General features: G+C 38.0%; 1 protein-coding gene across 2 annotated transcripts in view; it reads right to left on the bottom strand.

Moving 5' to 3' along the window:
* The window catches only part of deptor (DEP domain containing MTOR-interacting protein), a 41,171-nt gene extending 15,930 nt beyond the window's left edge, over positions 1 to 25,241 (bottom strand). The window contains exons 1-6 of one of the 2 annotated variants that reach the window (XM_067449016.1): positions 24,883 to 25,241; positions 24,478 to 24,577; positions 17,885 to 18,063; positions 16,032 to 16,155; positions 12,204 to 12,382; positions 1,925 to 2,107 (exon numbers count right to left, since the gene is read on the bottom strand). In XM_067449016.1, coding sequence (XP_067305117.1) covers positions 1,925 to 2,107; positions 12,204 to 12,382; positions 16,032 to 16,155; positions 17,885 to 18,063; positions 24,478 to 24,563 — 751 coding nt within the window. In that variant the 5' untranslated portion in view covers positions 24,564 to 24,577; positions 24,883 to 25,241. Of the gene's footprint in view, positions 1 to 1,924; positions 2,108 to 12,203; positions 12,383 to 16,031; positions 16,156 to 17,884; positions 18,064 to 24,477; positions 24,609 to 24,882 lie in introns of those variants that run through there. The other variant, XM_067449015.1, reaches the window with a different exon arrangement.
* Positions 25,242 to 27,645: the final 2,404 nt, after the last annotated feature.

Here is a 27,645-nt window from a genome sequence, read left to right as displayed (position 1 = left end):
TTTCAAAATAATAACTAAAGGCAGTAACAATTTAAAACAATACACTTTATTCATAAACTAACGTTCAGCTTTTATTTTTAATAGTCAGCTTATTTAGATCAAGCTCGGTAAACACTGTCTGTCATGAAACAAAATGAAATATTTAATTTCCCCAAGTTAACCGCTCGCTAAAAGCCCACAGACATCATGTTTTCAGTGCATTTCATGTTTGATTTTGACGTGACAAAGCGGTGATATCCAAATGGTTGAGCTGTTTACTTTTTATTAGTCTTTCATTCAGGATGAGGCGGGATTTATCACGTGAACCAATCATATCCAACCATAACTGGCTTGGTTTTCCTGCCATGGAGCCACAGGCATTCACTGAATGACATATCGCGAGACTAGAGGTTCCCAACTGCTGTTGTAAGCAGACAGTTTGGTCACAATTATGTATATGATACCGATACAAACTTATCATTTGCATTTTATTGAAACAATGAGCAGAATAATTTCAACAAAAGAAAAAACTTTTTTTTATAAAGTTTGAAAAAGAGCAGGGGCTCGAGCCCCCAAATCCGTCCCCTCTGCACGTGCCTGGTTTTAAGGGAACGTTTTAAGGTAAACAGAGTTTAGAAAGAAAACGCATGCATAACAGCATAATGGATCCGTGTGTCAGGTCTTAAAGTGACAGCAGCCTAATATACCTGCTACCAAATTATGAGATAATGTTAAAAAATATCTATATGCACACAGAGAAACAGGATGTCAAAATTGTACCTTAAGGGATACAATAACTTGTCACTGGGGCAGAGCCCTTATCTCTTTCCCAGCCAAACACAGAATTTTCCGTTATTTGTGAGTAAATGCTTCCCCGCCAAACACAGAATTTTCCGTGTTTCTGTGTTTTCACTGTTAGGCGCTAGGGGGCGCTATTACGAATCTTCTGAATGAGTACTGAATCTCCTGATCAAAACACACACGAGGAAGACAGAGTAAAACAAGCGATCGTATGTAAGCAGATGCTTAATGTAAAATATTGTGATCATCAACATTAAACATCATATAAATCAAAACTATCTAATGTTAGTGAAGGAAATGTGGACTCAGGACGAGCTACAGGACTGTGTGAGCATTAGGGGTGTTGATAGACTCAATCTACTCCATCTGTGTTTAATCAAAATTCCGAATCTGATCTGGATACAGTCTTTCACAGAAACATGATTTTCTCAGCTTTTTTATTCAAAATGTTACTTTTTTATGAAACTAACTCATATTCAAGTGTTGATAAAAAAATGATGCATGAAGCTAGAATAAAAAGTTTGTTTTTTGTTTTTTTTAAAGAAGAGGGTCAGCTCTTTCTTTTGATATATTGCATGCTCAGATATTAAAACTAAATATTCTATAGGCCATTACATTTTTGTGAAAATGGTCAAAAACCCTGGTAGCTAGTGAGAAAAAAAAAGTTTATATCAATTCCTGGATTTTTTTAAAATTCACTGTACATTTATTTGTTTATTTTACTTGCATATCATGTAATAACTCTGATTATTATAAATGTATTAATTATTGAATATGATTAAAATTTTAATAAATGAACAACAATTAATATTCTTTCAGCTGATTAGATGTTTGTACACAGATATGACATTTCAAATTATAACTTCAAAGATGACGCACTCAAAACGAGGGTGTCATTTCAGCAACTTCCTTACTACAACACTGAAATTGATTTTTGCTGTCCTAACTTCATGAACTACACATGCAACATCAACAGAAAATTCAAATACATGAGACCACATCCATAAGTTCATTATCTACCTGTCATTGCAAATGATTACAGTCGTGTCCTCTAAACCTGAAAAATCAATGTTATAAACTACTGGGTGTAATGAACACCAGTGTGCATGCATTCAGTAGATTTCCTTTATGATCGTGTACTAACCTGAAAGGAAGCTGGTGTTTCCCCCCTCAGAGCCCTGTTTGCGCAGACAGAAAGGGCTGTCATGGTTCTCCGGTATGGTGCGACAGCGCTCGTTCAAAAGCTCCATCAGCCGTCGCCGCCGCCGGAAATTCATTCTGAATTGGTAAAGCAGTCCGCCATCCACAAAATGGTGCTTGTTAGAAACTGGGGGAAAGAAAGAGAAACACACAGAGAAAGGAGGTCATATGTCAGTTTATTGGAATATAAATGATGTGAACGGTTAAGCCACATTGGTCTAAAATCTAGAAGTGAAAGACTGACAATACAAAACTCCCAATATCCTTATTATCATATATGCAAGGATTTTGTTTAATTCATTTATTAAATTGAATAGAAATTATATTTAGGTTTTTATTTATTTTTGGGCAGAGCAGAGGTGGCAAAACAGCAGAAAAATATATTCTTACGGTATATTTTCGTTAGCTAGAAGCAGGAGAACCAGTTTAACCAACTCTAGTGAGTGAGTGTGTTTGACACATCCCATCTTAAAATCCCATCCCATAATCCTATGTAGGAGTCACAGAGCAATCCTAAACTCCCTTCTTGAATAACATCCCATGAGTCATCGTGCTTCAAAAACAGTATTTAGCTTTACACGAGAGCATTAACTTTCCATTTTTATTACCATGTCCAGTGCTCTACTGTGTTATTATTCTGCCATGTCTCTAATCTAAGGACCGTTACTTCAGGTTCAGCAATATTTCAAAGACATACGGCGAAAAAAAAAAAAAAAAACGCTCCTTTCACCAATACGAATAATGTGCCTAGTGTGCACATTTCCTTTGCTATCAACATAAAATAATATAGTCTTTCTTTAAAAAACGGAAAACAAGCAAAATCAGACGTATAGTTATGGACAGTGAAGCATAGTGGATGCATTTGGTTTGTGATTCAGAGGAATGCAGATGTGTGTGGGAGAGAGCTGAGCTAAACATGCTAAACACTCTCTCATCACTTCACAGCTGGTTTTGCTGTGCAAGACTTTTGCCTTTCCAAAAAAAAAAAAAAAAAAATGGTTCCGTTTTGCTGCTTATTCTGGCCAAGAAATACCCAATTAGACAAGAAGGGACAATGTGACGCACATGTAAAGTGGACATTATTATTTTATTCATTATTAATTTAGAATTCGGTGAGCAAACAAGCAGTGGTATATTATCCTAAACAACAGACAAATGTATGTAAGTAGCCAATGAGCTCACTGCTCAACCTTCAAATACATTTGAAGCATTGTCTGAAGCAGATGCAGCGCTTTCAGAAACCCTCCACCTTCCTCAGCTCCAGCTCAATAAATCTGCTACAGATAATTCATGTACAGCAGCAGCATGTCTTACTTGCTCACAGCAGCATGTTTTGTATGTACTGGCATTAGAAAGTCTCAGACCTGCTCTGCTACAGCAGCAGCTAGAGATGCACTCATCGACCGACCATGGACCAGAATCAAAGGACATTCTGCGTGCTTGGCCCAGACCAATGCCTTTTTGTTGCCAGCCGTACAGTCAGTCATTGCATTCTCGCTCTCTTCTCTCTGACTGCGAAGTGACACACACCCGCCTCCTCTCACACACTCACTCATTCACCTCATTGCTCCAGTTTAATAGTGCTTGTATTGTGTATAATTTTACAAATTTCCTCAACAAAAGCACTTCCACCCCTGATCTATGTAAGTGGCGTGCACATAAAGCTGCCTTTTAAACTGCTTTTGAGTTACAAAATGAGTGGCTTACTGTACTGTACAAAATAAGAGGCAAATGCACAAAGATTGTCAAAATGTCTGTCTTGGCAAGGATTGCATGTAGTGTTACAGTATATTTGATCCGTGCATAAGCTCTTAAAATGGCAGCAGTCCAATATTACTGCCGCTGTCTGTCATGTTGATCAAAGAAAAAGAACATGTTGACAAAGAAAATCACTCTCTGCTCTCGACTGAATAAATTTTGTAGTTGTAAGCATTAATCTGTGTTTAATGTTTACAATGAAGACTATCCAGTGTTAATTTTACATTTGATTACTTTAGGTTAGTGATCAGGTAAGAAATACTACAGAAATTACTGTTAGACCCAGCTAAAAAACTTAAAGCTGTTTATCTCTCTTTATACTTCTACATTTATTTGTGTTGTTGTTCACAATCTGTTTTAGTTTTTCTACTGTAGTTATTAGAAAGAAAATCAGAATCAGCAAAAAATGGTTTTGGTAGGTCACACTTAAAAAAAAAAAAATTTATATATATATATATATGTATGTATATATATGTATGTATATGTATATATACAGCAACAGCAATAACAGTAGTAGCATAGCAAATCTATTCAGCAAAGACCATCATTGGTCAACACTGTCATATCCATTACCATGCCAAACACTTTTTTTGTCAAGATTTGTCATGAGTGGTCAGAATGGCATCCAGTTTATGGGCAAAGTGAGATAAACTGTATTATTATATGAAATAATGTATATTATATTGTCCATAAAAGGCTCTCATAGCTACAAGGAAAGATTTGTTTTGTTTTATCAAAATGTATGTTAAATGCTACAAATGTAGTTTTTAATAAAAATAAAAAAATAGTTAAAAAGGGGGGGTTCTTTTTTGTCCCCTTTTTTTCAAAATATCCAGAATAAACTTTTTGGATACATGTGTTATTAGTCCCATCCTTTTAAAGCTGCAGTCCGTAACTTTTTGCGCTCTAGCGGTTAATAAAGAGGAACTGCACGTGTCTTGCGGAAGAACATTGCAGCCGGAGCTACTTCTCTCTGTTTATGTCTATGGCGAGTCACACTGGGACTGTGCTCCTCCGCAGCGATACCTACCAGTCTGGCCTGAAATAGTCCCAATATAAACACTTATTATAAGTGTACCATAATGATTCAGGGTAAGACAAAAACATGGTTTAGAAAATGGATTTATGTTGTACAATGTCACTGTATAATATTTGTAAATCTTGAACACAAAAAGTTACGGACAGCCGCTTTAACCAAGATAAATTCTGATGTCAAATTTAAATATATTTTTTGCATATCCGATTGACATTCAATCTTATTTAGCAAGCGTGAGCGGAAAAAAGAAGAAGAAGAAAAAAACACGCTAAATGATTAAACATGAAATCTGATTTTTACCAACCAGCTTTAAACAACATTAATGTGGGTTGAAATCCTATTTAAAAAAATCTCACTTCTGGAAATCCGTTTCAGTCTGTCAGCTCTCATTAGTCAGATTTTTCTGTGCCTTTTTTAATTATGTCACTTTCTCATGCCACATAAAATGTATAAATGGCAGGTGCTGTTGCAGGAACAAAGTTGTGTTATGTTGAGTTGTTGTCGATGTGTGATTTCACCACATCTTCGCGGTCCAGTGATGAGGTGATACCACACGAGTCGGCCTGCTCCACCACACACCTCACACACAATTTTAAGAATGGCCGAAGACAACGAAAAAAGCCACGCATGCCAATCTCCTACTTTTCTGCCATGGCTTCATTAGGTGTAGTAGTCTAGTGCCGCAGCTACACATTGTAATATTACAGGAAAACACTGAAAAAAAACCTTTTAGAGCTATAAAAACAATGTCATTGCCAAAGAAACCAACACAGACTTTTCAGAAAACAAAGAACACCACAGAACACACACATCAGATCTGAACAGTTGCAGTAATCATTTAGATACACAATTAATTGGATTTGTACTGACAATGTAAACGTTATATTAAAGGCATCTTATTGTGTGTTCTTCCAACACCTTCCCAACAAGTTTGTTTGCTATTTTTAAGTGAAATTTAAGAGTGGCTCATCTGAAATCTATGGGCCTATTTACATATATGATTTCTCTGATCGGATAACTAAAAGACCAGCCCTCCAAAACGCTTTCGAGATGGATTTAAATCTGATCACTCAAATCCAAGGCCGTAACCATGTCTTGAACATTGGCGGGGAAACTTTTTTAAATTTTTTATAAAGCATCAGGAAACAGAACAGTGAACAAAATATTCTAGGACTAATTCTAGTCGAGAAATAATCATTTTGGGACTATTTGCAAATAATATTTGCATTAACTTGCGTCAAATACATCACTAGTCTCAAGATTCTTCCCGTAAGTGAATACCGGTAAATACATAGATCCGCTGTTGACATTCGAATTCCTTAGTGGTCTGGTGGTTGTCTGGCTATGTATGTTCTACTGCACAAGAGGTGTGATAAACAAGCATTATTCGAATAACTCTATACCCAAATGGACAGTACTTCAACCAATCAGATCACAAGAGACGTGATCAACGGGCAACGACCAAGGGGGTAATCTAGCACTCGGAAAGCATTCCAAGCCATCACCTGCTGTTAGCATCCCATTGACTCCCATTCATTTTTGAGTCACTTTGACAGTGAATAACTTTACATCTGAGGTGTTTAAAGACTCCATTTGTCCATTGTTTATTTATAAAGAAACACGACAATGCATAAAAGGCTCCATTACCTTGTGTATCTTACACTATCGCCCCGTAGAAGCTGTTTTGTAAAAATAGGCTAATGATTGCGTCATAACCAACACGACTCTTGTCGCAGAGTTGAGAAATTACCGTATAGACAGGAAGAGACGCTCAGAAACAATCTTTAACTGTCTATGAGACAGTCGGGGGGACGTGGAGACATAAAGTCCGATAAATACAAGGGAGAAGAATTGGAAGAAGCCCAGAGTGAGCCAAAAGCAACGGGACAAAACATTTACACAACGTGATTCAGATTTCCCTTTCCACAACTACTAGAAGACCTACAGCTGTCAGACAGGTTGCTTACGTCACATATACGTCGTCAAGCTCAGTCTGAGGCTGCGCAGTTCGCTCAGCCATCAGGAAGTGAGTGCCTCTGATTGACTTCATTTTCCGCCGTTGAAGTCTATGGGAACGCTGTGTCCATTTCTTTTACTGTCTATGGCAACGACCCATCGATTCTCTATCTGTCGTGTTAAACCCGCCAATAGCGCGCCAGGTGGATAAGCCAGTCTGTGATTGGTTCCTGCAAAAGTGTAATAGAAGCAGTGGAAATAAATGTGCAGGTTTTCCAGACCAAGTTGCCGGGTGAAATCAAATCGCCGGAGGATCAGGCTGGGTTTACCCAGTCTAGTCAGGTGGTAGAATTTTTGTAAACCGCGTTGAAGGTTACAGGTTCTAATCCACCCTCATATATATATTTTTTCTTTATTAAAATTAAAGATGTTCAATGATTGTATATTAAGAGCATGGACAGGTTTGTGTGCATTTTGTTTTGTGATTTTACAAAAAAGAATCCCCACAATGGCATTAGAGCAATAGATTGAATTGCTTGTCTATGTGAAGACTATGGACGAGTTAAAAGAGAATGTAAACCCCGCCTACTTTGATTGGATTGGCCATCTTAATTATTTTGTCATTGACAAGCACCGTTAGACCTATTCTAGACCAAACTTGACAAGTGTAAATGCATCTTGTTGTTAAAGCCACATATGTAAATTTGACTCCTACCAAAATGGTAAAAACAAAGGTTTCAGAGCGCGTTATACCGGCTCCCGATAGCCAGATACCGCAGCAATACTGCAACAGTCATTCTCCACAGATGTGGCTCACCGCAGATTAGTCGCAGAGTTTCTCTCCAGCAAGCCGATGTGCAAACTGCTGCAAATGAAACTGAAAGTTTGACATCACATCCTGAGACTCAAGACTCAATCTTCATTAAAAGTAGTGAGTTAACGGTGCTGATGCAGTTCTTATGTAGTATTTGAACTTGAAATTAGCTGATGATAAATAAACGCAGCTCAGATCGGTTGCTTTCGTTGGCATAAAACTCCACTGAATTGGCATATAGCATGGGAATTGAAGATCAAATTTATTTTGTTTTGTGGAGACATTTGTGTGGCCAAGTGTAAATGAAACTAATGAAAATCAGTAAAAATGCATGAAGTGACCAGATGTAAATAAAGACGCCACAAATATAGTGGCAAAAATATAGCAAACTACAATAACACTGATGAATTGGGTAAAAACATTGATCTTTTTGGTAGAAATTCTATCCAAAACTCTGCTCACTGAGTTTTTTTGCCTCCAGAACAAAAGCCCTACAAACTGAGCCGGCCGGCGAGCACATGCAGTCACATTCAACCCTCAAGCAAAAGCAGGAAAAGCAGAGAACATGCGTTCTGGTTCTGGAGAACACTGGCGTCTCCACCCTGACGAGGGGAATGAGTTCATAAGCTTGTGCGTGCAGCATAATCGTCCTTTTTCATGCTTATTCGTCGTACAACTGTGCAGTACAACTTTGGCTAGCCGTGAAACACACTGACAACAGACAGATAGCTACAATACAATTACGGCAACTGATGCGCTGATTATAGAGATTATAATGCTAATTTTCAACTCCTGTCCCTGGCTGGCCATTATAAAACACATACATGCAATTCTAATATTTAAAAATGGTTACATATTTGTTACATAGTCTGTAGCCACAACTTAAGCCTAGAAGTGGCATTTTTAAAGTCATATAGTCTTATTGTCAGATGGTAATGAATCCCATTGCTTACAGCTCTTGACAGAAAAGGCTGTCCGAGCGAAGCTTGCCCTGCAGTACGGTATTATGCAGTTATAATTTGTAGTGCTATAATTTGTAAGCACTAAGTGGCTCAGTTGCTAAATTATGAATACATTTAAACATTTATTTTAGAAAAAAATGAATCACTAAAGCTTTTAAAGCTTAATAAAGTATGTACCTTGCGGAAGTGAACAGTGATGATGGCGGATTGGCTTCTTATCCATAATTTGTATTGCTTGATCATAGAGGGAACCAATGTGTTTTGTTGCAGACTGAGCTGCTTGCACCCAAACTGTCATGCAGTATGAAATATGTGGAAAAAAACATAGCATGCCTGGTTTGGAATGCCTTTTCTGATTAGTTTAAACAGTTAAGATTGCTTTGTATTATTTTAGAGATTTTCTTTATATGTTTAGAAAATTTAAGCTGAAGATCTAAGACCAATCTAAAGTTTGTAACAGAAATAATATATTTACATTTTGTAAGTTCATTTAAAATCTTTTGTTTGAATCAAGTTTCTTAATAGAAAAACACATGGAGACTGTCTTTGTAGGATTTAGCACCAACTGATTTTGATCGAGACACTGTCTGACATCAACCTTACATGTAGACAGTACATCAGCAGCCAGCTCTGGTGACTTGGCTGGTGCATAAAAACCTGCGTCATCTGCATAGAGATGGAAGCTGGCACCTGCACAGTTTAATGGGGAGTCATTTATAAAAAGACTGAACATCAAAGGACCAAGTATAAAAGTCTGTGGTATTCCCATTTTGATGTTCCAAAGCGATGATGCTTCCTGGGTAACTTTAACACACTGTGCTAGATTGACTGACGCAAACCAATATACTGCCTCGGTAGAGAAATTAACATATGACATTTTAGTTAAAAGCAGGCTGCGGTTCATTGTATCGAAAGGCTTTTTAAGGTCAAGGAATACACCTCCCACCACATCACTCCTACTCAGGGATTTTTTTCACATCTTCAATAAAACGGCAGTTTACAATTTCGGTTGAATAATGCTATCTAAAGCCGAACTGCTGTTGGGGCTGACTTGCTTCTAGATTGTGCTGCATGATCGTAAAGAGTGTTGAGGACATCGGATGTGTTTCAGATCCGGATCCGCATCATATCTTTCCGCATAAAGATATATTGTCTTTATGTTTTTTCTACATATATTGTGATATTCCATGTGAAATAATTACAGTATAAAAATATATGAAAACTTTAATGTTAGGTGCAATTAATCACAATTAATTACAGAAAAAAATTGCAATTAATTTGTTTCTTTTAATCGATTGACAGCACTAATTAAACACAATTAAAAATGGTAGTTTTTTTATTGTTGTACATGTGAAAAAAATATCAATAGCCATAATTATGAAAAAGACAATTTTATATTATGAAATAAATAAAAGTACACAAAATTATAATAATATTTTTTGAAATAAAACAATTATTATGTAATAAAATGGTGTAATATAATACAGTAACATTTTGATGGGTATAATGACTTTGAAACATTGGCATGTGGTCCATTCCCTTTCATTCAGTCATGATCAGTGTATGTCGGAACTGACCAACAAATTGGGGATCACTTTAAGAGACCAATATATGGTAATCGATCGATATATATAATAAATGTAACTAAACGAGCCAATGAACATTGGCATGAGGTTCATGTATTCCGCGCTTCTCCCCGTTGTGCAGGTATACATGAGGATGTGGATGCACCACATCTTTGCTTTCTGCTTCGGAGGTGAACGATTTCTGTTTCCTTTTATACTGCGATTGTTTCCACGAACAGTGTTCATTAATGAGTCTGCTCTTCAGAGGAAGCCTCCTCAGTGGTGTGGGTGAGACCGTGTGAACAGCGGAGGTCACAGTCACACGAGAGAACTAAGTGTGAAAAAAGCAATAGCTGTTTTCAAAGCTATCTGAGAGTACGGCTGCACGCAGTGCTCACAACAGGCTTGCACTGTTGTACTGTTGTGTAGCCGTGGGCATCTCCCTGTGCGCTTCAGCACCAGAAAGGCAGTTTCCACCTGAAATGGCTTACACAGGTTGACCCTGCATCTTTTTCAAGATGTCATTCAAAACGTGGGTTTCTGTATGCGGTCACTATCTGTCCCTGGCAGATGGTCAAGTTCGCTGTCTCTCCTGCTTGGGCATTTGGCACGCTGAGGTGCCCTTTGTGGAAGGTTCATATGCCCACTGCAGGGACATGACACAGGGACATCACTGTGTTACAGTCCAGACTGGAATACCTCTGACGGGGTGTAGTCCCTTCGCCTATTTCTAGATCTGGTGCACGTTCTGGGGCAACTCAGAAGGTGCCTACTTCGATTAATAGCCTTGGTGTTGACCCGAGGATCCCAGTGAGGTATTCCCCGCCAAGTCAACCTCCTCAGGCCCCTCATTCCTCCACAACACTGCAAGCTTTCTCAGAAGCGCGCTGGTCCTCCCTATAGGGTTCCAGTTATTTCTTTCAGGGAACCGCCGGAAGACAGGATGTCAATTGCTGCATCGGAGGGTGAGCTTATGTCCTCCGGGAAGGAGGAGTCGGCTGGAAACATCCCAGTTATCCCTCATTCCCTGAAGGAGGGAATGGAGACATACGCACCGTCACCACAGTTGCTATACCTCTACTGAATGGCCGAGTCACTAAGATCATCTCCTGCAGTGCATTCACTTCCTTATTTATATCCACACGGCAGGGAGTAGCATGGAATGCGTGAACCGCATGCCCCTGTTCATTGACTCGTTACACTCAAAGAAGATTCGCGATCGCCAATTCTTCAGTCAGTTCCGACGTTCATCTCCATTCCCTCCTTCAGGTAGCAAGAGTAACATACAGGGTTACAAGGCCAAAGCCACCAGGGAATATCGTTTCCATGAAAGGGTGTACATGGTCTATAACAATGCTTAGGTAGTTGGAACGTGTCAAAGTAACATCCACATGGATGGCAGGACCCAATGTTTCCAAGCAGAACATTGCCCAAAGCATCACACTGCCTCTGCCGGCTCGCTTTCTTCCCATAGTGCATCCTGGTGCCATGTGTTCCCCAGGAAAGCAAAGCACACGCTCCCGGCTATCCACGTGAGGTAAAAGAAAATGTGATTCATCAGACCAGGCCACCTTCTTTCATTGCTCCGTGGTCCAGTTCTCAGTGTATAGGGGTCAGCACGGGTGCCCTGACTGGTCTGCGGCTATGCAGCCCCACACACAACAAACTGCAATGAACCGTGTATTCTGATGCCTTTCTATCAAAACCAGCATTAACTTCTTGAGTAATCTGAGCCACAGTAGCTCGTCAGTTTCATTGGACAACATGAGTCAGCTTTCACACCACACGTGCATCAATGAGCCTTGGTCGTCCATGACCATGTCCCCGGTCCACCAATGTTCCTTCCTTGGGTCATTTTTGATAGATACTGACCACTGCAGACTGGGAACACCCCACAAGAGCTGCAGTTTTGGAGATGCTCTGACCCAGTCGTCTAGGGCCATCACAATTTGGCCCTTGTCAAACTCGCACAAATCCTTAAACTTGACCATTTTTCCTGCTAACACATAAACTTTCTGCCTAATATATAACAGGTGCTGAGATGAAAATATAATCAGTGTTATTTATTTTGCCTGTCATAATGTTATGCCTGATCGGTGTATATTGTATGTATATTTCGTCCATATGCTCACCATGCTGAATGATGCCATGCTCCAGCAGTCTGCGTCCCAACCGCTCAGCTTCCTCCCTGGTGGGCATTTCACCTTCCTGCAGGAGCCAGTCTATAAACTCTGAGGCCACCAGTGTCCGCTCATACGTCACACCCTCCTCTTCACGTGTTTGCAGCAGGGTGTTTTCAGTGTTCATCAACCTGCAGAGCGAGATGTACTTTTGAGTGTACTCTTTAGCATGTCAAAATGTCAAACTCATTTAATATATTATGAGATAATTCACCACAAAACAGCATGACTCAAGAAGCAATTTTCACCAAAACAAGGTCAAAGTTCATCAGTGCAACTAAATACCTATGTCAACGAAAGAAGAGCAACATAACTTTCAAGAAATGCAACATTCTCTGCCATTTAAAGGCAGGTCCTGACGGGTCAAACGCTTTTTCACGAGCGGCACAAAAGCTTGATGTTTATCTGTCAGCACACAACCACAGCAAAACAAAGATTGCCTTGCGAGATACAAGTCTTTAGAGTACAATGTGAGTTTCCAAGAAACAGCTAAAAAAAAACTTTCACTGCCTAATGCCATTCAAACCGATCATTTATGATGAAAGCATATGCAGAGAAGATATAACAAATGCAGGGCAGTGAGGTTAAAAATCGTCAAGAAAGAGTATAATGCAGCAGAAACAGCTTGAGAAAACATTCACAAGGGCCAAACAAGGGCACAAATGACTCCCTATCAGTCAACATGCTGTGCCAGCCATATGAGTCTGCGCATTAGATGTTAGCTATGTACATACAGTTGATCTTGTGCCTTTCAAGGCAAACAGTAATTTCAAACCGCGTGCACATGCAAAGATGTGACCTAGTTTAGAGCCCCTTTACCTTTTTTAATCTTTTAATCATCATTCTTTCGTTTCTAGCTATTCTGTTAACAGGTCATCAGCAGATGGAACTGTCATTTTTATTTAACATGCCCTATTAATAAATATATATAAAAAAAAAAATAGCATATGTGATAAAAGTTCATTATTTTCCATAATGTAATGATAAAAATTAAACTTTCATATATTTTAGATTCATTGCACACCAACTGAAATATTTCAGGTCTTTTATTGTTTTAATACTGATGATTTTGGCATACAGCTCATGAAATTTCTCAACAGGAATGGTGCAACACACTTATGTGAGTAAAACTTCTTATTATATGTAATAGTATTGCATTGTTATAGATTGTTTTGCTTATGTGTATGTGTCTAACAGAAACACCTATCAGACACAGACAAATAGGCTCGCAAAGCCCGGCAGGCCGATGAATCTCAGAATATTCCATTGTCGATCTGTGCAGTTGTCTCTCTCGACTTGACATTTGAAGGGCGGTGTGTGTGTGTGAGCGCGGTTCGAGCTTATATCAACCGATCATGAAGGCTATGTGTAATATAAAAACAATTGTCTAATTAATCTCTGGTGGATGAGAAATAAATCATTGGGTATGTTTGATAAAGACGTTTACGAGCCCTGTGATCGAGAAAATCATTCCGGTTGCCGCTTCTCCCTCATTCTCTGCTCTCCCTCGTGTGAACTGACAGGGGAGCTTAAGCTCATTAAATATGCAAATCTTCTCCAATCCTAGCCGTGGCCGTTTACTTCCAAGTCTCCAGTGCGGCACGCCCATCAAAAACCAGCGTTTTGGAGAGAGCCTCAAAACCAGTGTAGAAAATAGCCTATTACTTATTAGTTATGATGTTTTTGAATGTAGAAACCACACAAACATCATTAGTTGACCTCAGACAACAGTATAAAAAAAGAAAAAAGGCCAGTTCATTACACCTTTAAAATTCCCAACTTTACAGTTGAATAAAACATGTTTACAGCCTGGTACAAATTGTGGTTTTGGTCTATACGGCTAATTTTAACTGTGAGGGGGGTGAATTTTTTTACAACTCATTCGTTTACATTATATAAAGCCTAAAAGTTCTGCATAATTAAGGGCGTGGTTACTCTGAGTGACTGTCTGTCTGTTAATTATTGCATCACCTAAGCTCCGCCCACATCCCACCTCTTTGCCCATTTTCTGTTAGTCGGGCATGACGCGCTATGACAGGCTAACAAAATAGCAACGGCCAGCTCGTCTCTACATTATGCTTCAGAACAGCTCATCGGAATCCTATGGGTGACGTCATGGACACTAGGCCATTTAAAATGTTAGGGGAAGTAGAAGTGGAAAAATCCTTACAGTTTAACAATGAATGTTATTTTTTTTAATAACTGGAGTTCCTTTGAGCATTATTAATCCTTCTAAAAATGACAAAAAAACATGTAAATACAGACATTATTCCTTCTTTGTTTTTCGGCATGCATTTTCTACAATAGTTGAATTCTATAGGGACGTCTGTGAGTTAAGAGAACCAGATGCTAATAGATGTTTTCAACATCTCAAAGACCCCTATTAGGACAAAAGGGAACAATCTGAATAAACACTGAAGCAGGAAGTTCTTGAAGCTATTTAAGGGGCCATACTTCTTTTTACATTTGGTGTTAGTAACCCAAGCTCTATATACGGAGAATTCTGGCAAGCAACCTTTTTTTATTTATTTGCACAACACCAGGAAGGCATAAAAAATACCACGGTAGTTGACAAAGGCTAATCACGGTTGCTTAGAGACAGATCACAAAACATTCCTGGCCATTTTCTTATGTAGGGTGAATTCAGGGTGATTGGGACACTTTTTCCAAGTCATCTCAATGGCAAAAAGTGTCCCAGTCACCCTGAAATCGCCCTAGTTCTTGAACCGTAGTCAGACAGAGTACCATTTACTCTAAAAACATTTTATATTTATGCACCATCAGCAGAGTGAGCTCTTCAGCGATAATGGGAAGCAAACCAAACAACCTTCCCTAAAAGCAAAGTCTGCAAATACTGACCACAAGCACAAATGTGTCCATGGTGATTACATAAAAGCACCGTGGTGTTTTATGTGACAGATGTCTCCCGCTGGACTGCATCTTCCTGTTATGCAAGAGCAGGGCTGCTCGCAGAGAAACGTCTACGATACAACACAGCACTGCTACCGTGGCCTCATCCTGGTCATAATCTCAGAGCAAACACAAGCTGCTTTCGAAAGATGGGTTAACCATTCTTGGCTCAGATTAACCTTGCTTCGGATATTTTAATCTAGGTTAACAGAATATTTCACTAATTGCTAGCAAAAAGTTTTTCAAAAAGACCTTGAACAGAGCTTCAACAGAAGTTATTTTACAGGGCAAAAGTAACAATTCACAATCCAATCATTCTATGACAACGCACAACCAGAATAAAGGACTCAGGTCCCCAACAACCTTTTTTTTTTTTTTTTTTTTAAGACAATACAAGTTTGGGGAAAGAAGAAAATTAATAAATATTAAATCAACAAAAAAATCCATTAAAGGTAAACCTAAAGGATGCATTTTTATGTCTTTAATGTAATTTTATAGATAGTGTGGATTTGTTCTAAGCTACATTAAAAGGCAACAACTTGCAGGTAGAGCAGCTCCTTGTAAACGTATCCGACAGGAACACAGCATGCTCTATCTGCTTGAAATCTGTGTTTCTATGGACACTGTTGATTTACCGGACGGGCACCATATGTTCAAAATCAATATGTACAGACTTGAAAAACAGCACATTCATGTCCTGTTTAATGGTACAACACAGTAGAGAGGACACTACCTTTAAAAACCTTTACCTAAATAATGGATTAGAAGAAGAGTAAAAACATGATAATGTTTAACAAGCGGACATCAAATAGTAAACTATTAATAATTCAATAACCTCTCAGAATTGTAATGATGTATGAAAGCGCTTACTTCTCATATATCCGTTGGCCTCTCATAAAAACTTTGGCTTGACTGTCCAGTGGAAAGGTTCCGTCATCCTTTCTGAAACGGTAGAACAGCTTCATATCTTTGAACTCCTTGTGTTCATCACAAACTGTGAGGACAAACAAATTCAAAACAGGTTTGTTGTAAGTTAAGAGTGGCTGAAAAGTTAACAAATTAACAAAGACAATGCTACAAGCACAAGTCATGGTCTAAAGATCACTTTTTTTTCTCGAGAGTGTAACAGTTGAGATGTGTAAAACATAAAACATGTTTTGTTTTATGTTTGCACATAAAATATTGAAGGGATCAATTCTGTCATTATTTATTCAACCTTATGTTGTTTCAAACCTGTATGAGTTTTTTTTTTTCTTCCATGAAAAAAAGTTCTGAAGAATATCTTGGCCGCTCTTTATAAGGAATATAAGGAAAGTGAATGGGGACTGGGCCTATCAAGCGACTAAATGACAAAAACACCCTAAAACTATAACTAAAGTGGTCAATATGACTTCTGTCATAACGACTTAAAATTTAACCTGTTATTCATTGACCTTCCAAAATGTACTGCACACGTCAAAAGGATAAAAAAACTCCATTTGATGTGAAGAAACTAGCTTCAGGATTAAGCGCACAATTCTTATGAACCACTTTTTTGATGGAGCTTTTTCTTTTCTTTTCTTTTTTAACTTGATAGCCCCAGCCCCCATTTACTTGTATTGGTTTATTGGTTTACCTAACTATCACTTTTTTTAAAACAAATTTAAAAGCTTTTTTTATTATTCCAGAATTGATTAATTAATTATAAATTGCTTTACTTTAGTCCTTGCTTAGACACGATCAGGCCAGTTCTGCATCATGAAAGTGTGTCATTTGCACACAAAAGTGTATCATTTGCACGTTCTTAAGGCTACACTGTGTGATATTTTCCCCCATCTAGCGGTGAAAAAGTATATGACAAGCCAGTGAATATTAGTTTCTGTTCCTCTCAATTCCGATTTCGCTTTAAGGTTAAGTAAGTTCTACGGTGGCCGATTTAGCCCAAGATTAACATGGCTTCCAGTTCGACCTCGTCCATGAGTGCCATCGAGTGTTAAAACGCGAAAGGCGAAGCTTGAATTTACGGGTATGTCCCTCTTTGGCTAATGTACTTTCAAGATGGAGGGGCAACATGGCGACCGGCATTCGAACCCCTCACCTGTATGTATTTTCAATGGCATATTATAAACTTATGAGAATACTTTATTACTTAAAAGAAGCAAATATACATTAATGAGCACACATATTTATGAAAGAACTAAGTGTTTTTAGCTAAGAATTATCTAAAAAAGTTACACAGTGTAGCTTTAAGTATGGCCAATTTAAATATTAAAGCGCAAGAAGATGTGAAAGAGAACTCAATTCAACAGTGTAAGAAGTTTTGTGTGCGGACACACACCCGAAAAACGCGCCCAGAAAGCCGCTTCTCAGACAGTGTATGAATGCTGAATTGAGCTCTCTTTAACGTCTTGCGTTTGAACGGACATATTCACACAATATTACATCAAAAAATGCAGGTCTCTGCAAGTATCCTAATAAAAAAAGTTTGTTATATCTTAAGAGAACATAACAGTTGAGAAATAAAACACATGTGTAACAGTATATTCGATCCGTGCAGCAGTGACAGTGAACAGCAGTCTAATAAACCTGCTGCTGTCTTTGGCCTTCGTTGTTTAATTAACATTAAAACAAAGAAAACAAATGACTCTGTACCTTTTGTACCTTTAATAAAGATTAATCTAGATTTAATTTATACATTGAAGACATTTGCATTATTAATTCAAGTCTGTGTTAGACAAACCCACCATGGTGAATGATGCTCTGGTCAAGAAGTTTCTGCATGATCGTGATGGCAGTATCTCTGTCAGATGCTTCTTTGTGCTCAATTAGCCAATCTAGAATCTCCTTAGCTACAAAGCAGTTTGGGTAGGTGCGGAGATGATGCCTTCTGTCTTTGATCACCTTACTCTCGTGGAGTCGCAGCCTGGAAAACAAGAAATAAATCAGACCAGAGTTCTGCTTGAATTCTCCATTCAGCAAACAGCATCAAATAACCTGCAACACAAAAACCTGTAACATCACGGCATACTTTTTCAAACTGACCTCGATACCTACATTTACACAGCTATATCTTTCCTGGGTCAATCCATGCGGATTCAACCTAAAATAACTTCCAGATTGGTCTTAAAATGTGCAAATGTTCTATAGAGCAGATTATAACATCAAGATTCATATTCCAGTTCACCTAAACGTATGTGTGATGTAATTTGACTAACCTATGAGAGTTTCAAAGTGAAATTCAAGTACCAACATGTGGCTTGTTGTTATCATGACTAAATTTTAATTGTCTAATTGTAATCATTATTATTACGTAATTTTATTTTATGCAATAGCTTTAACTGCACCTTCCACTTAATCCTCTGTGTTAGATTATAGAATTTATGACATCTGGGCACACAAGGATATTCGGAAAAATGTGCTCTCTCTCTCTATCTCTCTCTCTCTCTCTCTCTCTCTCTCTCTCTCTCTCTCTCTCTCTCTCGTTTCTCCATTGTATGGACAAAAACATTTGTAATCTTTTTTGTGTTTGTTTCACAGAAGACAGAAAGTCATACACATTTTTTGGAACGATTTAAAAGTCTGTAAATAATATAAAAAATGATATTTAATATTACTTATAATTAATAACACTTAATTTTTTGTGTGTCATTTTAAAGCTGCTGGAACACATATTTTCGTTTGCTTACAACTAAAAGAACAGGTTGACAGTAACAGTAAAAAAATTCCACTCTCCATAAGTGCTGTGCAAGTTTCCATCATATCTTGTTCTAACACTGATAGCTACATATTCTGAATTATATTATCAGTAACAAGCAGTCATACAGCAGTTGACACAACGGCATGGGGTTGACAAGTAACTAAACACCCTGTAACAAAGACTCACATGACTAAAGCAGCGTGCAGCCAGTAAGCCATACTATTAAAGTGCACTTTGGCACTTTCTGACACCGAACAACAGAGCAATGTGAGACACGTGACAGAACATTACCATAATAGCCGGAGTGAAATGTCAGCTACGACTAGTGTTTTTCAATGGCAAGTGGTGGGCGACTAACATGAAAAGGCAAATTAATGTTTATATGGTTAGAGGCTATGCAGAACTATAGAACTAATAGTCGTAGTAGTCATGATCAGTTATAGATCATTTCATGTTACACATCCAGTTCTTATTTTTTGGATGCTGAAACAAAACATAAATATAAACAGATGACTTAGCATGACTAGGAAAAAAAAAGTATGACACCAATGGTTTTATATTACATCATGTGACAAAAAAATAAAAATAATTTGTGACACATGATGTAACATAAAACTTGAAATTCTGACACCTAATCTGCATAAACGATTAAAAATACCACTAAGTAACACTAGATTATGCTGATGGATTTAAAGCTGTTGAACATCTTTAAATGACACCATTTCATTTATTTGAAATAAAATTGCATTATTATTTTGGTAGCGATAAATTACACACACACACAAAAAAACAGAGAAATTGACAGACACTTGAACTCAACTAAATTGAAGCAACAGATGAAATGAAAATAACTAATGAAAACTAAAATGAAAATAAATAAATAAATAAATAAATAAAAAATGAAAAAACTATAATATTAACCCTGTATTGATGTGTGAGAGTGAGAAACTTTATCCACTGTTGGACAATGTTAACTCTACAATAATTGGCTTTAGCCACTATTTGATCTAATATTTGTATTGTATTTCTAAAAATGTAATAATGAAAAAACAATTATTATTTTTGTCTATCAAATAAGAAAACACTTCCATTTTTTTTAATTTTAGACCCCCTTGCTGATATTTACGGATTTATGACTGAACCGCTTGTTTTAAAATCTTCTCGATCTACTGACATTTGTTATGAAATCCGCTTCAAACATTATAATATTTATGATAACATGTGTTAACTCTATAATAAGTAAATCCACCAGTGAATTGCTCTTTTAAAATTCTAAAGATGGCCGTGTGCTTGTTTCTCTGGCGTATGAAGAGAAAGAAAATGCAATGCAATATGGCAGAATAAGCCCCGCCTTCTAAATAAAAGAGCCAATTGCAATTGGTAAAATCATTGCTGCAGTTAGTGAATGAGAACTTAAGACTGATCATGCACATTTGCAGGTCCAGCCTGAAAAGGCAGTTTTTTTTTTCATAATTTGAGCATTTAGAAAACAAATTTTAGACATTTTTTTTGTCTTATTTCATTATTTATTTCAAATATGAAATTTAATCAAAAGCTTGGTGAACAGTTTTAGAGATTTTGACATTTTCCCATTCAAAGACAGGAGCTGTACTTGCATGACAGAAATAGCTGCCCGAGAGGTCTGAGCTTTAAAGATGTCCACCCAGCTTTGACTAAACTCTGTTCTGACTACCAACAGCAAACTTCGAGCTAACCTGATGACCCGATACTGAATCAGGTACACCTGAGCTGGGACAGGGTAAAATGTGGGTCTGCTGTCACTGCCTGATTACTGATTATAAAAACCTGAGTCAGCTGTACATAGCAAAATGGAAGTGATACCAGCAATGGGCAGATAAGACTGGTTCCCTGTGACCTACAATAACAGTTCTGCAGTACTTATATATTCCCACACAACTGGGAAATAAAATCTTTCTCTAGCCCACCAAATGATGTCTTTACCTCCAGGGAGTCTGTTAGAGATCCAATAACATTATGATTATTATTATATGCACCTTAAACCAACACACATTCAGGACGCTGAATGAGACATCATGTACAGAACTCAATAAAACAGCTGAGCATGTAAATAATACGTTTTAAAGTAGCTAGATAGTGTAACACTGAAAAAAACAAAGGTGCCCTGTACGGTGATTCAGCAATCATTAATCAGATGTATTGACTGAACACCTTTCTGCTCCATTGCGAACAAAGCAGTTGTTCAGGAAAAAGGACAGAGACTCAAAGCTGGGAGCTCATAGCGGTGTTCTCCAATCAGTCACGTTACAAAAACTTAGCAAGGTTGTGACCGACTGCAAACAAATAGATTTTTATCAATGTGTGATTGAGTGCATCACAAAAGCTCCAACAGATCAGGTTTTTTTCCTGATGACAGACATGAAAGGGTGGACAGGACACTTCTACTTCTCATTGAAAACTTCACGCTCTCTGAAGAGTTTAATGATAGGGGAGACATATGATGGTAACATGGTGAGGATGTGTGTGTACGAGGACGTTTTGGCCAGCCCTCACTTTAAAAGCCCCTTTAGGCCTGTTTGAGGCTCAAGACTTGGTTTTAGGGTCAAATGTATTATTAGGTTAAGGGTAGATTTGGGTTTGGGTCAGGCACTTAGTTGTGATGGGTAATGTTAGGGTAAGGAGCTTTATGTCAATTAATGTTCTCAAAAAGATAGATGTACGTGTGTGTGTGTGTGTGTGTGTGTGTGTGTGTGTGTGTGTGTGTGTGTGTGTGTGTGTGTAGTTGTCTTATTTCTCTGGATGTATTAAGAAAAATACATATTAAAAGTACTGCCCATCCAACCATCCATCCATCCATCCATCCAGTATGTTTCCCTGCTAATGGTCTGAGATGCTGGGATAGGCAACAGCACTCCTGCAAACCTATATAGGTAAAGCGTCTAAATCAGGGGTGTCCAAAGTCGGTCCTGTGCTGCGTTCCACTCCACTTTAAGACACGCACTTGCAAACTTCCCAAACTTCCCTAAGCACTTCCCCTTGGGGGAATCCCCACCGCCATTTTGAAGTGCGTTCCACTTCGTGAAGCGGACAAGGGAAGTTTATATGGACAGACCCTTGCTCCCTCGATTATGACCGAGTGAGCGGGTCTACTTCATATGTACACTTCAGGCAGCTTCATATACCACAATGCAACGCGATTGTGACGTCACCGCATATCGCGTTTAATTTACCCCACCACAAACAACTATGATATTTTTAAAAACATTTAAAACAACCCAAACACATTCATATACATATAGAATGCTGCATTAAACAATTTCGTAAAGGAAAAAAATAAATAATAAAACAACTCCATAGTGGATTCCAAGTGAACAAGGGCTTAGGGCGTTCCAGTTCAGTCCACTGCAAAGTTTCCGCCAGTAGTGGGCACTCATGCAACGTAAGCAATGACGCACATCTGAGTGAACGAGACGGAGGGAAGTTTGCGAGTGTAGGGCATGATAAAAACTGGAACGCAGCACAGGAGGACCACTATCCTGCAGAGTTTAGCTCCAACTTGCCTCTACACACCTGTCTGGAAGTTGCTAGTATGCCTAATAAGATCTTGATTAGCTGGTACAGGTGTGTTTAAATAGGGTCGGAGGAGCTAACACTGCAGAACAGTGGCTCTCCAGGAGCAGGATTGGACACCCCTGATCTAGATAATGCGTGGATGGACATATAGGAAAAGTGCTTTTCATTGTTCAAGTTTTGGTTTACACACATATTTACTATACAAAAGTTGCCATTTTAATGGAAGGACTCTTAAATCGCCAAATTTGTTATTATTTGTAAATCTGCATCATGACAGTAGCCTACAGTAAAACTGAGTAATGACTAATGGGTGTGCCAACTGCATTACTTAAAGTGCTATATGACTAAACCGACTACATTTTTATCCAAAATGTGTAATAAAAGACCAACGTGTGAGGTGTGTACACACTAATCTGAATTCATTGTCTGAAGTTGGCATAAAGCAGAAGTTGTGATAGTCTTTTCTTGCTTATTGTGTGTATATCTGCGTTTTCAACTAAAACCTTCAGTTTTGTATGCGTTTTGACAGTTAATTTACATGACAACAGCATTTTGGGCCCTAAAAACGGGTTTCAAAGTGCACGTTTTTGAAAACTATATCGTTATCGTCTACAATTTTTTTTGTTTACAAACATGTCGCGAGTGTCGTCTAGCAACTCTCAATACACTTCTGAGCTGTAAAAGCCAAACTCTGGTCGGGCCAATCACATTGTGTATAGAGTCGGTGGGCGGGGCTTAACATAATGACGGCCGAGTTGTGCTTGCGTGCTACTAGTAAACACAAAAGCTGGCGAACAGCGGTCTTTCGAATCAGCTTTGACCGTGACTCTGGAAGACTTGGAGTTAAGCTTTTCTTTGAGAAAAGAACAAAGAACGGCACTGAAGTCATTCTTAAACAGGGAAGATGTTTTCTGAGTTTTTGCCGACCGGATATGGCGAAAGTTTAATCTGTCAACTAGCTCCGCTTCACCTTCTTCATTGCTCTGGTTGGTTGTAGCTATATCCTATCGCATGCAGAGGGAGTTTGAAAGACAACCGTTTATCCCGCCCCTCGGATTGAACCCTGTCAATGGTGAGTTTCCAGACCAAACATCTTGATGTGGGTCTGGCTTGTCAGGCTCGTAATGCACATGCATATTGTGTTCAGTCTATAGGAGCGTAATGTTTATTTGTCAATGTTTATTTGTTTTATGATCTAACGTTGTAGCGATTGATGTCATTATCGCGCGAAGAAGAAAGTGGCACAGTAAACAGCAATGGACGACATACAGCAGATTTTGATCTTGCTTCTCGGCATGTGGCTGTTTGTCACAAGAAGACACGCTTGTTTGAGCCAAGGCTGCAGGCTGCAAGGAAAAACACGGCCGAAAAACATGCAAAGTAACGATTCTCTGTCAACCAATCAATGTTCTGCAGTGAGTCTAGCTCCACCCTTTAGTCCCGGATTACTGGGCTAGATACAGAAGGATACCAAGAAAGTGGTAGGGTACGATTCGGAATTAGGGTACAATTCACAACATCTGAAAATTACGGCAAATTGCGTAGGCTACAGTACCAAACTGTACTGAACCGTACGTACCGCTTGGTGGAAAGGAGCCATTAATTAACTACACAGGGTTTTTAAACTCTACTTGTAGAAAATGAAAAACAATGGATGTGCAGTGTTCTTTCATAGTCATTTTTAAATGAATTTATAAAGTGCAGTTTATGTATTATTGTTGTATTACAATGTTATTTTTGTGCAGAAATTGTGCTTATTGTGTTGTAGCCTACATTAGCCTGAAAATGTCACTGTTAAATGCCTATAAAAAATTCTGGTATTCAGCTTAAAGAAAATTCACACTATTACGACTTCGTTCGTTTGCGTTTAGTTCGTAAATACGATTTTTTTTTTCCACTTGAATTATCTATTTCCAGATTACATACAACACACACATACACACACACACACACTCACACACATCCATACTTAGCGTCGTATAGTAAAGTAGTTACTAGTTCAAAATAAATATCTACTCCAGTGTGCTAATTCGGACGCAGCCCTATGCGTCGCGTCTCGCGTGTATTGGGGTGTCAAGCCACACCTACCGTAACTGTTCTCCTGTAACGAGGACTTCGGCCATGCGCTCCAGCTCGGCTGCCTTCTTCTGCGTGCTGTTCCCAATGCCGTCCATCTCTGACAGCCGCGCTGGATATGAAATCATACTCGTGAATGTGACAAATCAACGTTTGGAGGAGAAAAAAACGCTTTTTGTGAAACGAATTGACATGCACATTGTGCTTGAATTTGTATTGGGTGTACTGAACGCCTCTCATATTACAGCAGATTAATTTGGGAGAGGCTTGATGATTATGACAGCATTAATATTTGAGGTAGACGAACTGGCAGGAATGAAATGAGAGAAAACAACGGCATGTTAAATGCCATTCGACAGATTTAAATCAGTCGTAAGAACGTCAACAAACACGCGATAAGGAGACACCATTGTTTACCTTATTATTTCCGATGCAGAGACGTCAAATAGATCCGAAATGATGTTGGCAGAGGAATACCAGCGATGTCACTAAAAGAGCATCACTGTTCAGTTGATCACTGCTTAAACCGACTCGAAATAACTTGTCTTTGTGTGCCATCAAGTGCCCGCAGCCATCGCCACGTTACATGCGTTTACATGCATGAACCGCAAAGCTTTGCGATAAATCACACAGAGGCATCAAACAGCGGGTTATTTCTGAACACAGACTCCGAGCGATTAATTTCTTCATTCCATTGTGGACTGTTTACTATTCTCCAGTGAAAGCACGTTACTGTCCATGTTGCAGGGCGAGTCAACTTGACCATCCTCATAGGGGGAGTCACCACGAGGGGCGGAGCCTGGGGCCCATCACTTTACTCGCAAATACTTGAAAATGTTTTTTTTTTTTTACTGCATTTACTCAAGATTATTTTGGAAAGATTTATAAACTTGTATTAATAGAATACTGAAGTGTATGATAGAAATTTGTATATTCGATGTCCTTTTTAAAGGATAATTTGGAATCCAAAGAACTAGAGGCTAGCCTAGTTTTTGATTTTATTAGGAAAATATACAAATATAAAGTAATTGTAAATTAATCCTTTGAAAGCATTTAATATCATTTTTATTTTATTTTATTTTATTTTATTTTATTTTATTTTATTTTATTTTGTTAAAAATATTTCTCTTTCACTTCCAGCCAATGTTAATGTGATATTATGAGTATATAATACCTCTTGTTATCATGGCATTGAATAATAAAATGTACAAAAAATAAATAAATACATGTTTTAATTCATTAAACTATTCCGTACAGCATGATAGATGTGAATGTTTCTTCAAAACATGTGTTTAAACTTTTTAATTGTTCTTTGAAAGTCTTGAAAATTAAATTAAATTTAAAATAATCTTTTTTTCTTTTTCTTTTTTTTTTGCAATTGCTTAGACTAATCCTTTATTTCGACACAATGGTAAATTAGAGTGCTTTGCATAAAAATGATTTAAAATAATAAAATAATCGCAACATGCATATGAAATAAAATTGTAGGCTAATTCGTTAACATGTACACTGGTGGTCAAAATAATTGGCATCCCTGGTAAATAGCTGATCCAATATGGCTGTAAAAAATAAATCTTCATTGTTTATCCTTTTGATCTTTTATTAAAAAAATTCACAAAAACCATTTCATTGAAGTAAAATAATTGAAAATGGGGGTTAAATCACATTATACAATAAATGCTTTTCTCCAAAACACGTTGACCACTATTATTGGCACCCCTAGATTTTTTTAATGAGTAAAATATCTAAAGTAGGCCTATATATATTCCCATAATATTTATAGGTTTTAGCACACCAGGGTGACAAGGAACATGAAATTGAAGCTATGATTTCTTGTTTCACAGGAGTATAAATAAGGAAGCACAAAGGGCAAATTCCCTTAATCATTCATCACAATGAGTAAAACCCAGAATATAGTTCTGATGTGTAGCTAAAGATTGTTGAGCTTCACAAAATAGAAAATGGATGTAGGAAAATAGCTAAAGCATTGAAAAGACCCATTTCCACCATAAAGGCAATAATTAAGAAATTCCAATCATCTAAAGATGTCACAAATCTGCCTGAAAGATGCATGCATGGCGAGGAGGAAAGTTTGAGTGGCGAAAGACTCTCCAAGGATCACAGATGGAGAATCACAGATATCAGTCTTGGGGTCAGAAAGCCTAAAAAAATTAAACAAATTTTTTTTTAAACGACCCCTACATCACCGCATGTTGTTTGGGAGGGTTTCAAGATAAATCTTCCTTGCTCATCTAGAAACAAACTCCAGCATATTCAGTGGCCAGACACGACTGGAACTTCAAAAGGGACTGGGTTCTGTGGTCAGATGAAACTATACAAAGAGCTTTTTGGCAGCAAATCTACCAGATGGATTTGGTGCAAACAGGGATAAAAATTACCCCATGCCCACGGCTAAAAATACCACTGGATCTTTAATGTTGTGGGCAAAGGTGTTTTTTTTATTTTTTATGCTGGAGGTTTTGGACATCTTGTTCAGATACGTATCATGGATTCTAGCAAATATCAACTGATTAAAAAAAAAAAAAAAAGAAAAGCGTATGGCCTCTGCTAGAAATCCTAGGGCTATGGTTGGATCCATCAGGACAACGATCCAAATCAAACATCCAAATCAACACACAAATGTGTCAGTGAACACAAAATGAAGCTTTTGCCATGACCGTCCCAGTCCCCTGACATGAACCCTATAGAGAATGAGGGCTGAGCTGAAGATAAGAAGCACCCACATGGATCTGGGAATCTGAAGGATCTGGAGAGATTCTGTATGGAGGAATGGTCTCTGATATCATGTCAGGTGTTCTCCAAACTCATCAGGCAGTTTAGGAGAAGACTCAGAGATGTTATCTTGGGAAAAGAAGATTGCAAAAAACATTGAATAAAAGGGTGCCAATAATTGTGGCCGACATGTTTTGGAGAAAAACATTTATTTCATTGTGTAATTTAGCCTACCTCCCACTTTCAATGGTTTTACTTCAATGAAAGGTTAGATTTCAGTGAATTTTTTAAAGATAAAAGATCAAAAGCACTGATCATATGTAATGCTATGCAGATTTATTTTTTACATCCATATCATATTTATCAGGGGTGCCAACAATTTTGACCACTGTATTAACAAGCTATAATCAAAGCTATAACAATAATTATGAGGGGATTTTAAAAAAA

The sequence above is a fragment of the Pseudorasbora parva genome, chromosome 7 (genome assembly GCF_024679245.1).
Source record: "Pseudorasbora parva isolate DD20220531a chromosome 7, ASM2467924v1, whole genome shotgun sequence".
Taxonomy (NCBI): domain Eukaryota; kingdom Metazoa; phylum Chordata; class Actinopteri; order Cypriniformes; family Gobionidae; genus Pseudorasbora; species Pseudorasbora parva.
Note: the sequence above shows the minus strand (reverse complement) of the source record. Positions and strands in the feature narration are given on the sequence as shown.